The 16681-nt window shown below is 44.1% G+C and overlaps 1 protein-coding gene across 2 annotated transcripts in view; it reads left to right on the forward strand.

Moving 5' to 3' along the window:
- Positions 1 to 16389, forward strand: part of LOC137091662 (serine/threonine-protein kinase Nek9) — a 47591-nt gene extending 31202 nt beyond the window's left edge. The window contains exons 17-24 of one of the 2 annotated variants that reach the window (XM_067456289.1): positions 224 to 391; positions 4121 to 4180; positions 5581 to 5759; positions 7808 to 7948; positions 8867 to 8959; positions 11286 to 11339; positions 13415 to 13633; positions 16081 to 16389. In XM_067456289.1, coding sequence (XP_067312390.1) covers positions 224 to 391; positions 4121 to 4180; positions 5581 to 5759; positions 7808 to 7948; positions 8867 to 8959; positions 11286 to 11339; positions 13415 to 13597 — 878 coding nt within the window. In that variant the 3' untranslated portion in view covers positions 13598 to 13633; positions 16081 to 16389. Of the gene's footprint in view, positions 1 to 223; positions 392 to 4120; positions 4181 to 5580; positions 5760 to 7807; positions 7949 to 8866; positions 8960 to 11285; positions 11340 to 13414 lie in introns of both variants that reach the window. The other variant, XM_067456288.1, reaches the window with a different exon arrangement.
- The last annotated feature ends 292 nt before the right edge of the window (positions 16390 to 16681 follow it).

Raw genomic sequence — 16681 nt, forward strand, 5'->3', positions numbered from 1 at the left:
TGTATATGTGTGTTTATTTAAAAATATATATACATAAAAACACAACCAACATATAAAAACCTTGATACAAGGGGCACCAAATAAACTCTTGCCTAGGGCAGTAAGTTGGTCCGGGCCGGCCCTGCTGAGCCTTGTCCTCCCGCCAGACGTCCGCTGCTCTTCCTCCAGTGTTTTCTGATGGTTAGTATGGCTGTAAATGTAATCTGTAGCGTGTGTCCCTCAGATAACCAGATCTTCGCGTGGGGGAATGCTGGGAATGGCCGTCTGGGAATGCCTCCGGATAAGGGCTTCGGCTCCGAGGTCTGTCCGGCTCTTCCTCGCCCCATCTATGGCTCCTTACACCACGTGCCGGATCTGTCCTGCCGGGGCTGGCACACCATCCTCATCATGGGTTTGTTTTCACACACCGATCCATTCACGTTTATTTGTTTTAGCAAAACAAATGATGCAACACATTTGACTGAAAGCTTCAGGCCCACTGAAATCCTTTACACCAAGCGGCTCCTCCCCCAGTTTCTCTTGAAACCGATACTGAAGTGACTTAAACCGCAGTTCCTCCGCTGGCCACTAGAGCGGCTCCAGAAGCCGATACTGAAGTGACTTAAACCGCAGTTCCTCCGCTGGCCACTAGAGCGGCTCCAGAAGCCGATACTGAAGTGACTTAAACCGCAGTTCCTCCACTGGCCACTAGAGCGGCTCCAGAAGCCGATACTGATGTGACTTAAACCGCAGTTCCTTCGCTGGCCACTAGAGCGGCTCCAGAAGCCGATACTGAAGTGACTTAAACCGCAGTTCCTCCGCTGGCCACTAGAGCGTCTCCAGAAGCCGATACTGAAGTGACTTAAACTGCAGTTCCTCCGCTGGCCACTAGAGCGGCTCCAGAAGCCGATACTGAAGTGACTTAAACCGCAGTTCATCATCTGGCCACTAGAGCGGCTCCAGAAGCCGATACTGAAGTGACTTAAACCGCAGTTCATCATCTGGCCACTAGAGCGGCTCCAGAAGCCGATACTGAAGTGACTTAAACCGCAGTTCATCATCTGGCCACTAGAGCGGCTCCAGAAGCCGATACTGAAGTGACTTAAACCGCAGTTCATCGTCTGGCCACTAGAGCGGCTCCAGAAGCCGATACTGAAGTGACTTAAACCGCAGTTCATCATCTGGCCACTAGAGCGGCTCCAGAAGCCGATACTGAAGTGACTTAAACTGCAGTTCCTCCGCTGGCCACTAGAGTGGCTCCAGAAGCTGATACTGAAGTGACTTAAACCGCAGTTCCTCCACTGGCCACTAGAGCGGCTCTAGAAGCCGATACTGAAGTGACTTAAACCGCAGTTCCTCCACTGGCCACTAGAGCGGCTCCAGAAGCCGATACTGAAGTAACTTAAACTGCAGTTCATCGCCTGGCCACTAGAGCGGCTCCAGAAGCCGATACTGAAGTGACTTAAACTGCAGTTCCTCCACTGGCCACTAGAGCTGCTCCAGAAGCCGATACTGAAGTGACTTAAACTGCAGTTCCTCCGCTGGCCACTAGAGCGGCTCCAGAAGCCGATACTGAAGTGACTTAAACTGCAGTTCATCGTCTGGCCACTAGAGCGGCTCCAGAAGCCGATACTGAAGTGACTTAAACTGCAGTTCCTCCACTGGCCACTAGAGCGGCTCCAGAAGCCGATACTGAAGTGCCTTAAACTGCAGTTCCTCCACTGGCCACTAGAGCGGCTCCAGAAGCCGATACTGAAGTGACTTAAACTGCAGTTCCTCCACTGGCCACTAGAGCGGCTCCAGAAGCCGATACTGAAGTGACTTAAACCGCAGTTCCTCCACTGGCCACTAGAGCGGCTCCAGAAGCCGATACTGAAGTGCCTTAAACTGCAGTTCCTCCACTGGCCACTAGAGCGGCTCCAGAAGCCGATACTGAAGTGCCTTAAACTGCAGTTCCTCCACTGGCCACTAGAGCGGCTCCAGAAGCCGATACTGAAGTGACTTAAACTGCAGTTCCTCCACTGGCCACTAGAGCGGCTCCAGAAGCCGATACTGAAGTGACTTAAACCGCAGTTCCTCCACTGGCCACTAGAGCGGCTCCAGAAGCCGATACTGAAGTGACTTAAACTGCAGTTCATCGTCTGACCACTAGAGCGGCTCCAGAAGCCGATACTGAAGTGACTTAAACTGCAGTTCATCGTCTGGCCACTAGAGCGGCTCCAGAAGCCGATACTGAAGTGACTTAAACTGCAGTTCATCGTCTGACCACTAGAGCGGCTCCAGAAGCCGATACTGAAGTGACTTAAACTGCAGTTCATCATCTGGCCACTAGAGCGGCTCCAGAAGCCGATACTGAAGTGACTTAAACTGCAGTTCATCGTCTGGCCACTAGAGCGGCTCCAGAAGCCGATACTGAAGTGACTTAAACCGCAGTTCCTCCACTGGCCACTAGAGCGGCTCCAGAAGCCGATACTGAAGTGACTTAAACTGCAGTTCATCGTCTGACCACTAGAGCGGCTCCAGAAGCCGATACTGAAGTGACTTAAACTGCAGTTCATCGTCTGGCCACTAGAGCGGCTCCAGAAGCCGATACTGAAGTGACTTAAACTGCAGTTCATCGTCTGACCACTAGAGCGGCTCCAGAAGCCGATACTGAAGTGACTTAAACTGCAGTTCATCATCTGGCCACTAGAGCGGCTCCAGAAGCCGATACTGAAGTGACTTAAACTGCAGTTCATCGTCTGGCCACTAGAGCGGCTCCAGAAGCCGATACTGAAGTGACTTAAACTGCAGTTCCTCCACTGGCCACTAGAGCGGCTCCAGAAGCCGATACTGAAGTGACTTAAACCGCAGTTCCTCCACTGGCCACTAGAGCGGCTCCAGAAGCCGATACTGAAGTGACTTAAACTGCAGTTCATCGTCTGACCACTAGAGCGGCTCCAGAAGCCGATACTGAAGTGACTTAAACTGCAGTTCATCGTCTGACCACTAGAGCGGCTCCAGAAGCCGATACTGAAGTGACTTAAACTGCAGTTCATCATCTGGCCACTAGAGCGGCTCCAGAAGCCGATACTGAAGTGACTTAAACTGCAGTTCATCGTCTGGCCACTAGAGCGGCTCCAGAAGCCGATACTGAAGTGACTTAAACTGCAGTTCATCGTCTGACCACTAGAGCGGCTCCAGAAGCCGATACTGAAGTGACTTAAACTGCAGTTCCTCCACTGGCCACTAGAGCGGCTCCAGAAGCCGATACTGAAGTGACTTAAACTGCAGTTCCTCCACTGGCCACTAGAGCGGCTCCAGAAGCCGATACTGAAGTGACTTAAACTGCAGTTCCTCCACTGGCCACTAGAGCGGCTCCAGAAGCCGATACTGAAGTGACTTAAACTGCAGTTCATCGTCTGGCCACTAGAGCGGCTCCAGAAGCCGATACTGAAGTGACTTAAACTGCAGTTCCTCCACTGGCCACTAGAGCGGCTCCAGAAGCTCCAGAATATGTGTACGTGAAAATAATGAACATGCTCCTGAAAACTAAATTGTTCTGTTATTTTCAGTCTCTCCAATTCACTTTCAATGGTCGGCTATTATGACCATTTTTGACCATGCCTACTCTCAGATAAATGAGGCCCACTATTAATCAGCTGCAAACAGAAATATAAAACCAGTCCTACTTGAAAGAGAACAAGTTGACAAAAAGATTGAATCCCAGATTGGGTGAAAATATGGTATAATGAGTGATTTATATCTATTTTTGATAGGCCGGTCATTTTTGACCGGGAACACCACAAGTGTAACAAGGTAACAAAACTCCCACAAAAAAGTAAGAAAATTTCCAAAAATGTTGTGAGATTTATATATACCCTTTGAGAACAAAGTCACTAAGTTTCAGTCCGAAGCGATAACATTAACTAGTATTTTCGGGGAAAGAAAATCTTCTCCGGGTCAAATTGACCCGAACACCACATGAGGGAGCGTTTCAGTGGGGCGTTAAAGCTGCATATCGAATGGACAGATTGGTGAGCCGGTGCATTATGGGTATTGAAGTTTCTGAAGGATGGGAATGTGTGTTAAACGCCAGATGTGAATCAGCCCTTGGAAGTGAATGTTTGTAAATTAACTTCCTGTTCATTTTCGTTGACAGAAAAAGTCCTGAACTCCAAAACCATCCGTTCAAACAGCAGCGGACTGTCTATCGCAAGCGGTAAGATCCACTGACTCACGTGAGAACCACTGCAGTGTTCATTAATACTTGGAATTCATTTTCAATTTCTGATTATTTTTTTTTTTTTTGTGTGAATGTTTTTAAATCAATAGTTTAATCGATAATTTCAGTTTTAGTTGTTTGATTATGTCAAGTTAAACAATGTAAATGAGAAATGTTGCTGAAATAATGTGTAGCCCATTAAACGAGTGAAGCACATTTAGTAAGTGTGTGTGTGTGTGTGTAGCACGTTTAGTGAGCGTTTGTGTGTAGCACGTTTAGTGAGCGTGTGTGTGTAGCACGTTTAGTGAGTGTAGGACGTTTAGCATGTTTAGTGAGCGCGCGTGTGTGTGTGTGTGTAGCACGTTTAGTGAGTGTAGGACGTTTAGCATGTTTAGTGAGCGTGTGTGTGTGTAGCACATTTAGCGCGTGTTTAGCACGTTTAGTGAACGCGTGTGTGTAGCAAGTTTAGTGAGTGTAGGACGTTTAGCATGTTTAGTGAGCGTGTGTAGCACATTTAGTGAGCGTGTGTGTGTAGCACGTTTAGCGAGTGTTTAGCACGTTTAGTGGGTGTGTGTAGCAGGTTTAGTGAACGTTTAGCACATTTAGTAAGCGCGTGTGTGTAGCAAGTTTAGTGAGTGTGTGTGTGTGTGTGTGTGTGTGCGTGTGTGTGTGTAGGACGTTTAGCGAAAGTTTAGCATGTTTAGTGAGCGTGTGTGTGTGTAGCACATTTAGTGAGCGTGTGTGTGTAGCACGTTTAGCGAGTGTTTAGCACGTTTAGTGGGTGTGTATAGCATGTTTAGTGAACGTTTAGCACATTTAGTAAGCGCGTGTGTGTAGCAAGTTTAGTGAGTGTGTGTGTGCGTGTGTGTAGGACGTTTAGAGAAAGTTTAGCATGTTTAGTGAGCACGTTTAGCGAGTGTTTAGCACGTTTAGTGGGTGTGTGTAGCACGTTTAGCGAGTGTTTAGCACGTTTAGTGGGTGTGTGTAGCACGTTTAGCGAGTGTTTAGCACGTTTAGTGGGTGTGTGTAGCATGTTTAGTGAACGTTTAGCACATTTAGTGAGTGCGTGTGTGTAGCAAGTTTAGTGAGTGTAGGACGTTTAGCATGTTTAGTGAGCGTGTGTGTGTGTAGCGCGTTTAGTGAGCGTGTGTGTGTGTGTAGCACGTTTAGTAAGTGTTTAGCATGTTTAGTGAGCGTGTGTGTGTGTGTGTGTAGCACGTTTAGTGAGCGTGTGTGTGTGTGTAGCACGTTTAGTGAGCGTGTGTGTGTGTGTAGCACGTTTAGTAAGTGTTTAGCACGTTTTGTGAGCATTTAAGTGTAATGTGTGTTGCATGTGTGCTGTGAGTGTGCAGCATTTATGTAGAGTGTGTGTAATAGTTGTCTATGCTGGTCCGCAGGTCAGTGCTCGACGACCTCTGTGGATCTGGAGACGGATTCGGCCACAGACTCAGAGCTGCGAGAGGGAATGCTGGGAGGAACCGTAGAGGCCGATCTGGATGAGCGAGGTCTGCAGACGCCCATCTTCTCCATCGACAGCAAGACCGGAGAGAGCTCCTGCCCCTCATGGCTACGCAAGGTCAAGCCAGGCTTCACATCTCACAGCCTTCCACAATACGGCCTTAAAGGAAACAGTCATGCATTTAAGGGTTAAAGGGTTAGTTCGCCCAAAAATGAAATGTCTGTCATTAACTCCTCTCCCTAATGTCGCTCCACACCCGTAAGACCTCCGCTCATCTTCACACACAGTTTAAGATATTTTATATTTAGTCCGAGAGCGTATGCAAGTGTATGCACACTATACTGTCCATGTCCAGAAAGGGAATAAAAACATCATCACAGTAGTCCATATGAGACATCAGTGGGTTAATTAGAGTCTCTTGAAGCATCCAAAATACATTTGGGTCCAAAAATAACAAAAACTACGACTTTATTCAGCATTGGCTTCTCTTCCGCGTTTGTGTTCAATCCTCAAATAAAGATTCAAACGGTTATGAATCAGCGAATTGATACGCTAACTCATAACCGTTTTTGGACCCAAATGTATTTTGGATGCTTCAAGAGACTCTAATTAACCCACTGATGTCTCATATGGACTACTGTGATGATGTTTTTATTCCCTTTCTGGACATGGACAGTATAGTGTGCATACACTTGCATACGCTCTCGGACTAAATATAAAATATCTTAAACTGTGTGTGAAGATGAGCGGAGGTCTTACGGGTGTGGAGCGACATTAGAGAGAGGAGTTAATGACAGACATTTCATTTTTGGGTGAACTAACCCTTTAACCCTTAAATGCATGACTGTTTCACCAAACATTCTTACATATTCGGGTCGTTAGCGACCCGGATCTATATTTTAACATAGACCTCTACCTGTCGTGATAATATATAAAACTCCTGATGTTAGAGTAACACTTACAGAAGAATGAAATAAAACCTATTTCGTTCCCTTTTGGAGCTTGGAAGGATTCAGTGTGAGCAGATGTTTAACACCATCATCATCTGTCCTCGTCAGAGCTCGTTTACCAGTATATTCGGCATCTGCCTCATATTCGCGATCTCCAGCATATTCTCCAAACTCATTTTCAACGTCTTCCAAATCAATATTTTGATCACTGACAGCTTCTTGACCACATCCATCATCACTGACAGTGACACTAATATCTGAATGTGTTTAGTACTCGCTCTCTGCAGTAAATCACTGAGCCATTTCAAGTTTTGCAGATTATAATTATTATAGTTTATTATAGTTTCGTTTTCTGTCAGAGGTAACTATGAGTGAAACGTCACTTCATCATTGCGAATCATACATCGCCACCTTGTGGAATAAAGGTGAATTGCGCCCTATTTCGTCATTATAGATTAATTTATCATTGTGCAAAAAAAATATACGTACAGTCCTACACACCTCGGGTCGTTAGCGACCCTATACAATTTTGACAAAAAACTAGTGGAAAAACAGGCATTCAATTATAATTCAATTATTTTTTTCTTGTTATATTGTTTAAAATGGATTGATTGAGGAATACTAAGAATGTTGATGTCTAACTTTAAAAAAATAATGAGTAGCAGGGTAGTGAATGACGTTGCTAACGACCCGAGGTGTGCATTTAAGGGTTAAAGGAGCACTCCAGCGTTTTTAGAAATAGGGCTTATTCAACTTCTTTCCTACATTTAGATATGTGGGCAAATGCATTTTCCTCTCAGTGCATTGTTTTAGTTTGGCAGGGTCGCCGCTAGTTAGCTTAGCATAATGAATGGAATCCTATGTTGCCAGCTAGCATGTCCGAAGTAAAAAAACACCTAATTACTTCGTGTGGCCTGCGTATTCACAATGTGCACAGATAGCGATGCAGATTAAGACTAGGCGATTTCCTCTGCAGATATTGACTTGGGACTATATTATGGGGAAGCACAGGCGAAGCAGAGATATCATGCAACACATTGCGACCGCTCAACAGCCGAAGGGTGTGAGGATGAGAGCCTCTGAGAGAAAGGCAGTCTGAGAAATCGAGCTTACTGTCTACTACCGATCTACAGACCCTTCAGTTCATGCCTTAAATATAAAGCCCTTCCTTCATAAATCCTTGCCGTGTGTTTTTCCTTGTGTGTGTGACTGCAGGAGCTGGACGATGCCGAGTTCATACCGATGCCGAAGGATTCCCAAGAGTCCATCGAGCCGCTGACGTCTTACCCTGAGAGCGCCACGCTGCCATACGAGGAGCTGGACCAGCCCAAAGCCACCACGGGGAAGAGTCTGATGGTATGCTCCACTTCCTGTCCAAAGCGTTAAAGGGTTCGTTCACCCAAAAATGTAAATTGTGTGATTAATTCCTCCTGTGGTTGGCCAGCCGTCAGACCTCCGCTCATCTTCACACACAGATGAAGATATTAGTGTTGAAATCCGATGGCTCAGAAAGGCCTTCATTCACACCAATGTCATTTCCTCTCTCAAGACCCATAAAGGCACTAAAGACGTCGTTACAAAGCCCATCTCACTACAGCGGCTCTACAATCATTGATGAAGAGGCCAGAATAGAGTTAGTGCGCAAAAACACTAAATAACGACTTATATAGTGATGGCCGATTTCAGAACAAAGCTTCGAACCGCTATGAGTCAGTGAATCGATTCATGATTCGAACCGTTATGAGTCAGTGAATCGATTCATGATCCGAACCGTTATGAGTCAGTGAATCGATTCATGATTCAGATCGCCAACATCACGTGATTTCAGCCGTTTGACACACGATCCGAATCATGAATCGATTCACTGAATCATAACGGTTTGAATATTTGTTATCGGCCATCACTATATAAGTCGTTATTTAGTGTTTTTTGCGCACTAACTCTATTCTGGCCTCTTCATCAATGATTGTAGAGCCGCTGTAGTGAGATGGGCTTTGTAACGACGTCTTTAGTGCCTTTATGGGTCTTGAGAGAGGAAATGACATTGGTGTCAATGAAGGCCTTTCTGAGCCATCGGATTTCAACACTAATATCTTCATCTGTGTGTGAAGATGAGCGGAGGTCTGACGGCTGACCAACCCAGGAGGGTGAGGAATTAATGACAGAGTTTACATTTTTGGGAGAACTAACCCTTTAATGACTGTCAGCATTCGGGCTGGGGTTTGTTTCTGCGTCTCAAGCCGTTGTGTGTGTGTGTGTGTGTGTGTTCGGCAGCCGACTGCATGTGTGGATTATGAGCGGATGAACGGCGTGGAGACGGGCCGATCTGATCCGAGCTGCTGTGGAGCGAGCGCTGAGCTGGCACAGGTACGGCCAACACACCACATGACTACTGCTACTTCAAAAACTTTTTGTCAGCTAGTTGCTAAAATAACTAAAGTTGCATTCATGTCGTAATTGCCATAAGTTTGATGATGTCCTTGTAGAACTCGTAATTACAACTTATAAACTGGTAGTTTTCCGAGAGCTCCAACTTGTACCCCCTGACCGCATTCAATTACGAATTGATAAAGAATAGTCATTGAATATTCTTTATTCTCTAACAAAAAATTTTCAGTGATATATTTCTGTTATACGTCCCACCATCATCTAACTAAAGTAAAAAGCTAACACATACATATACGCACACGGGGCTCGACATTAAGCCTTTTCATGTGCTTGTCCTTCGGTCATTCTCTTGTCTGAGTTAAAAAATTAGCTTGTCTGGAAAACAGTTTAGATTTTTGTGTGTGTTGTAAATATGATTTATTCTGAAGCAATATTCTCACCAGTGTTCAATCAGCTTTGACATATTTAAATCTGCACATTTGTGATATTTTTACCTTTTTTAAAGAACATTTTCCCCTAATCTTATTCAATTTTAAGAAGGTTTCATACTATATTCTTATATTTGATCTGTACATTCAATTAAAATAAGACACTATCCACAACTGTCCTGCAAGTGTTAGTGGGCGTCGCCATGACACTCGATACTTCCGGTTGACGGTATCTCAGTTCCGGTTTAGCTCACATAACAGTTATGCTGCGTTCACACCATACGTGAGTGAAGCGAACAAATAGCGCTATTCGCGCGAACATGGACGCGTGAACATTTCGACTCCATTGGCTTCATTCACTACACAACAGACGCGAATTTGCGTCATGGGCGGGGCTTCAGCCAGGCAGCGGCAGTCGTCAGAAGGACGAGCCGAGTTAAGGCTGCTCTCGCCGGGGTTAATGAGCGCTGAGTGCCGCTGAGGTCTCACACCGCCGAAACCTACTTGCTTCGATAAACCATGCAACATAAACGGACCCGTTTGACATGTTGCTAGCACCCTTCGCACTCCATTCAATGCCCAACAAGCTTCAAATAAACTGAAGAATTGTGATGTAGAAGTATATATTAATATTTGTAATTGTTGAAATCATGTCAGACATTGTCAGTAGACTTTTTTTTTTAATCATCATGAAAATAGATGCATGAACTTCAATAAATTTAAGTGCATTGTAATAATTAACATTTCTTTGCTGAAAATTTAATTATGGAGTTTATATAATATATTAGTTTAATCTATTTACAATACTGCAGTACAACTGTATAATTTTTTGCAAGGGGTATGTTTATTGTTTTCAATAATTTACAGATTTATTGTGTATCAAGACCGCTCTAACAGCCTAACGTTAAATAGAGACCTGCAGTCCCGCGGGACCCGGCACAACCGAGTGCGGCGCGGGATCATATTTGATGGTGAATGCGGATGCGGGCGGCAAGCAAGATATTATTGTGTGCGAGTCGCGGGAAAATACAATTATTTTGCGGGACTCCCGCAAAGTCGAAATATCTAACAAAATAAAAAACTAGAAACAAATAAAACTTTATTTATAATAAAATAAAATCGATTTACAGGCGCATGGACGGAAGGTAACTCTCGCGTGGTTCATGGGAACAGCCAAGCCGGCCTACACACAGTGGCAAAATGTGTGCACCGCATAACTCAGATGAACCGCGTAGTGCTGGAGATATTAGTAAGCTCTTGTCAGATAGTCAGATCCATGCGACCATCTGGGACGTGATCATTTTGCCTGAAGCGTTGGTTTAAAAGTCTACTCCTGAATCCTCATAATACAACCAAGCGTTTAGCTGATAACAGTATAAACCGGAAGGTCGTTACCGGCGTGTTCTACGTTGCCATAGCGATCATGGGAAAGGTCAGAGTTCGGGAAAGTTGTGGATTGGTTACCAGTCATAAAATAATTTTCACTGAAAAATTACAACTGCATTAAATAATGTTATGAGATTTGTATTTTTGAATAAAATCTGTGTTCAAGTTTAAACCTTTTTTCTAATCTATAAACTCAAAAAACAAAATTCCCAGCAAATCGCTTTACCACTATATCCGACATAACATGGCATAGTAACGAAAAAAAGAGAGCGAATGGCCCTAAAATAGTTTTTTAGAAAGTAAATCTATCATAACACTATGTTATGATGCATATCATAAACAGTCCCAGAAACGCTCAGAGGGGTGAGATCTGCTGGGAAACACTCATGCTTTTTGAACAAAACCTGAATGTCCAGGAATATAGTGATTTTAAAAAGAATGATTGGCTGATTTGAATACTGAGTGTAATGAAGTTGTGTTGTGTTTTTCAGCTGAGAGAAACCGTGAACCGACAGGAAGCTCAAATCCAGCTGTTAGAGAAGCAGGTCAGTGGAAAGGGTCTGACTCTTGCTGTGAGAAACAAGTGCAGGTTTCTCTTCTCATAGCAGATCAGACGCCTTTAGTATGGGGGATATAAACGGGATATCATTTAAAGCAGCACTAGGTAACTTTTCAACATTCATAATATATTTTCAAGACTCTTGTGATGATAAATCGACTTACAATAGGTTGAATGACACGTCTGCCATAGCCTGACGGGGTCTGTATCGTTTTTAATCGTACTTTTAAACTTCGGGTTTCGGGTAGTAACCCGAGAACAAAAAGAACTACAAAACTCGACTGCTTTACGGCATATATGTCACTTCCACCAACACACACACTTCCTTACATTCAGACATGCGAGCCCAACTTTGTTCGTCGGATAATATAGTCATGTCCGAAGCAGCACAGACACATAAGAAAGAAAAGGTTTTGTTGGAGGAAAGCAATAAGAGGAAACGAGAGAGTGCTGTGATTAAAGGCAGGACGAGGATCAACATGTGACCAGCGTTTGCTCGTCGGCGTGAGCTGAAGGAGGCGTGCCCGACCGATGCTGTCCTGCTTGTTATAGTGATCTACCACTCAAACACTGAACTGAAGCATCTGCCACTGACTGTACCTGGGATGAAGACATTTCCCACGCGCCGCCAGAAGAGCACCTGCATGTGAACTCCTCCTGCAGTGTTCAGGGGAACTGTTAGTGCTGCACCGACCCGCGGGACGCTTTTATGAAGTTATTTGGCCCGCCGCGCACTGCTGGATATATTTTTAAAACACGGCCCGCACCCGCGACCATTAAATAGACATACGGGGTCCGTGGGTTACGAGACGACCCGCGCATCACTAGCTCAGGGCTATCAGGGCTGTCATGTCAGCAAATGCACGCGCGATGGCATCCCCTGATGGAGGACGACAGAGCTTACGACAGTAGTTGAGGACATTATTTTTTCCAAACTGTAGGGGGACCCCGAGAGCAAAAGTGACCCAGTGCTGCTTTAAATTGCCCCTATTGTGCTTTAAACACAGTGCTGAGATTCAAATATGCTAATCGGCTGTAAGTGATTGACCAATCCGAGCAGCTCCTTAGATAGGCAGGTTTAGAGAGACCGAATCCTGAATTGAAGCGTTTCAGACACGGAGAGAACAGAGCTGACGCTGCAGTGGATATAATGAGTGTGTGTTTTTTATCATGGATGCATGGAAACATATTTTAGGAGACCTTTGGAATATAATTGGGGCACTTTAAGAGATTTTTGTCTTTTATCTGAAAATAAATATGAATGACACCTAAAGTACTTGGTATTTAATTCGCTCCGACAGACGTGTTTTCCATTCATTTGTTTAGTATGGACATGTTTTTTAAAGGGTTAGTTCAGCCTGTAGTGTGAATAGTGTGATTAATTCCTCCTGTGGTTGGCCAGCCGTCAGCCCTCCGCTCATCTTCACACACAGATGAAGATATTAGTGTTGAAATCCGATGGCTCAGAAAGGCCTTCATTGACACCAATGTCATTTCCTCTCTCAAGACCCATAAAGGCACTAAAGACGTCGTTACAAAGCCCATCTCACTACAGCGGCTCTACAATCATTGATGAAGAGGCCAGAAGAGAGTTAGTGCGGGAAAAACACTAAACAACGACTTATATAGTGATGGCCGATTTCAAAATAACGTTTTGAACCGTTATGATTCAGTGAATCGATTCATGATTCGGATCGTGTGTGAAACTGCTGAAATCACGTGACTTTGGCAATACGAATCATGAATCGATTCACTGACTCATAACGGTTCAAAACGTTATTTTGAGAGGAAATGACATTGGTGTCAATGAAGGCCTTTCTGAGCCATCGGATTTCAACACTAATATCTTCATCTGTGTGTGAAGATGAGCGGAGGTCTGGCGGCTGGCCAACCACAGGAGGAGTTAATCACACTATTTACATTTTTGGGTGAACGAACTCTTTAAGCTCATACACTTTATAAGAGAACGATACATCAAGGAGGTTTAAACCAGTGAGCAGCAGTGGTTTCCCATCATGCCTCTGGAGAGCAGCTGTAACGCGGTTGTGTGTCGGGTTTCAGGTCCGGGATCAGCTGGAGGAGAACGAGAGGCTGTGGAAGGCCATCCGGAGCCTCCGAGTCGAAGCTGAGCCTCAGGACGTGAGGATGAGTGGGAGTTTACCACAGCTAAAGTCTTCCTCACCAGAGCCTTTCACAACAGACAAAGACTCGCAAGCTGCTAATGCCAAGCCCAAGCCTTCCTGATCTGTGATCAGTGGCGTCAGATCCTCCAGGATTAGAGTAAGGAAAGTGTCATAAACCGTTCGGCTTTGGCTCTGAACGCTCTCATATTCAGCCTTTAGTCACATGTTTTCAGAGACACTCTGTTTTGTCAAAGTAAACTCTTAACTCTTTCCCCGCCAGCATTTCGGATCATTTTCACCAAACCTTCATGCCATATTTTGTTGTATGTAACCAACATAGACATTGAGGGGACAAGTTCCCCCCAATAATTAGAAATGGCCAAACTGCCCCCCACCCCCCAATATCTGATATTCTTGCACTGCTTTATTGCACTTTGTTACGCAGCGCTCTGTATGTTAGGATGACAAAAAGGTTTAAAAGTCACATTTTTGGTCTGGTGTGCCCCGTAGACAAACCTAACGGCGCTTGTCAATGTCAAAATGATTGAGATGGCCAATCAAATCAAAGTGGGCGGGGTTTGCGTTCTCTTTTGGCTCTTTAGTCTTCACACAGACGAGCGTGTCAATCTATCGCTTAATGCCGTTGTGGAGAGAGACTCTATTCGTCCCAGTGAAACCCTAAAACAAAATGCACACAAACGTGTCCCTGCTCTTAAAGGTCCCATGGCATGACATTTTTATTTTATGAGGTTTTTCAACATTAGTATGAGTTCCCCTAGCCTGAATGTTGTCCCTGAGTCAGTCATTTGATCAGTATGAACCGAGTTTAGGCTGTCTTCCTCTGGCTTTGAGAAACTGAGAGCTCAGACGAGCTGATCCTGAATTCTCCTGTTGTGACATCATCAGGAAAGGTTTCATTTTTGAAAAATGCCTCAGCTTTGTGCAGGCCCATGTTGTTCTCAACTGAATTAACTGCCACGGAATGTTAGCTTGGCTAGCAGTTAGCTTGATATGTTGAGTTTACAAGCAGTTTTTTGGAGATTACAAGTTGATAACATATTTTTCAGAGGTCTTACCTTAAAAATCTTCTGCCTCAATTGTTCACAATTAAGTATCCAATCATTGAATTACTGTTTGAGTCATAAAAAACATAAATTTTCTGGTAAAAAGATGTTGATATCAGAAGCTGATATTTTTGCTGCCAGCTGCCATCGTAACCATGGGGACTCTCTCTCTCTCTCTCTCTCTCTCTCTCTCTCTCTCTCTCTCTCTCTCTCTCTCTCTCTCTCTCTCTCTCGACTGGCAGCGCTGCAGCTGCTCTGCTCGCGCCTGACTAAGCCACGCCCCCTCCGCAGGTAATCTCATTTCAAATGCAAAGATGTCAGCCAATCACAACAGACACAAGCAGACACGCCCCTTAAAACAGAGCATTCCAGCCAGAGGGCTAATATCCGTATAGAAAAAATGCCTTTTATTTCTAAATTATGACATTTTTTGATGTAAAAACCATACTAACAATATAAGTACACCCCAGGAAACATTATCAAATAATAAAAGAATCAATGCCATGGGACCTTTAAAGGGTTACTTCAGTGGTTGAGCATATGGGTTTGTATCAGTAGAAACCCAGGAGTATATTTGAATGATCGTGCTCCTGCCGCGTTTGTGCCGTGACTCTCGCTCAGCTCACTCACATTATATTGAACACACACCTTCAGTTTTTAATTGTAGTGTCTGTTCTCTAACTGAACTGATTTTATGAAGATGAACGCGGTGGGAAAGTGATCAGTGATCCAGTAGCGGTGGCTGTGCGCGTGGCCTCACAGGGCAGCGAAGCATTCTGGGAATTGTAGTCTTTCATTCCTATGAGCCCAAAATACATTTTCAGTCTTTTCTCAGTCTAGAAGGCACCAAATTCAAAAATAATTTCACGTTTCTACCGCATTAATGACACAGATTAAATACAAAGCTTAATGTTAAATCACTGAAGTAACCCTTTAATATACAATCATTGCTGAACATTTTTGATTTTAATGAAGAAGAAAAAAAAAACGATATGAGAGTGGATTAGGATCCCGAACCTTTGAGACGGTTTACAATAGTTTTACCACCAGACCAGATATATGTATTTATTCACTAATGCGAAGCATCTCGGGACTAATAATATATTTGACACAAATTAAAATATTTTGAAAATAATAATTGCAAATAGTCCCAAAAGGATTATTTCCCAACTAGAATTAGACCTAGAATTTAGTTCACGGTTTCTTTGTTTTATCAAAAAAATTATAACCCCCCCAATATTCCGGACATGGTTATGGCCTTGATCTGAACATGCAATATATGAAAAGAAGCTTTTAGAGAACATTTCTCTCTTCATGCGTTCTCGTTTATCAACACGTGTGAACACAAAGGTCAAGCAATGCTACTGTCGCTCGTTTCTGCTTCTTCTTCGCCGGTGTTTTGATCCGGAAGTGTGATAGCGCCCTCTACCATATAAAAGTGAAAAGACGGATCGCCAGACACGCCGGTCAGTGGCGGGTAAAGAGGTCCTCTCTGTATGTGTCTATATCAGTGTTAATGCTGTACCTGTTATTCTCGCAGGTTTCATCTTCCCTATGCAAGCCGATCGAATGCAACTGATGTGTTTCAGGCCAACTGTGTAAAGCTACTTCATGAGTGAATGTGAAGCCAGAGTTCATATGCATGTGCTAAGATGTGCGACTAAAGACACGCTGTGTGCCACATGATATCAGAGTTTGTAGTGCATACATTTGTGTCAAAACTACTGAATTTATTGCTTTCTGTTGTATTTCTGGATCATTCTGGTTTGTTTGATGTACGTTGCCAAATATAGCAGAACGACACCGTGTTATGTTGGGGTTAAAGGATTAGTTCACTTTTAGATCAACTTTTGCTCACCCCACGTCTTTCTTTCTTCAGTGGAAAAGATTTGAAGGTTTTTGATGAAAACATTCCAGGATGTTTCTCCATATAATGGACTTCAATGGGCCTCAAACGGCTCAGGGCCAAATGAGCTTCAGTGCCGCTTCAGAGGGCTTTAAACGACAGCAGACGATGAATACGGGTCTCATCCAGACAAACCATCATCATTTAAACACAAAATAAAAGAGTTTAAGTTTATAAGCACAAAGGCTGGCCTTGCTCTGTTCTGTGATGTGCGTTCGTGATGCTGAAAAGATCA

The sequence above is a fragment of the Pseudorasbora parva genome, chromosome 10 (assembly GCF_024679245.1).
Source record: "Pseudorasbora parva isolate DD20220531a chromosome 10, ASM2467924v1, whole genome shotgun sequence".
Taxonomy (NCBI): Eukaryota; Metazoa; Chordata; class Actinopteri; order Cypriniformes; family Gobionidae; genus Pseudorasbora; species Pseudorasbora parva.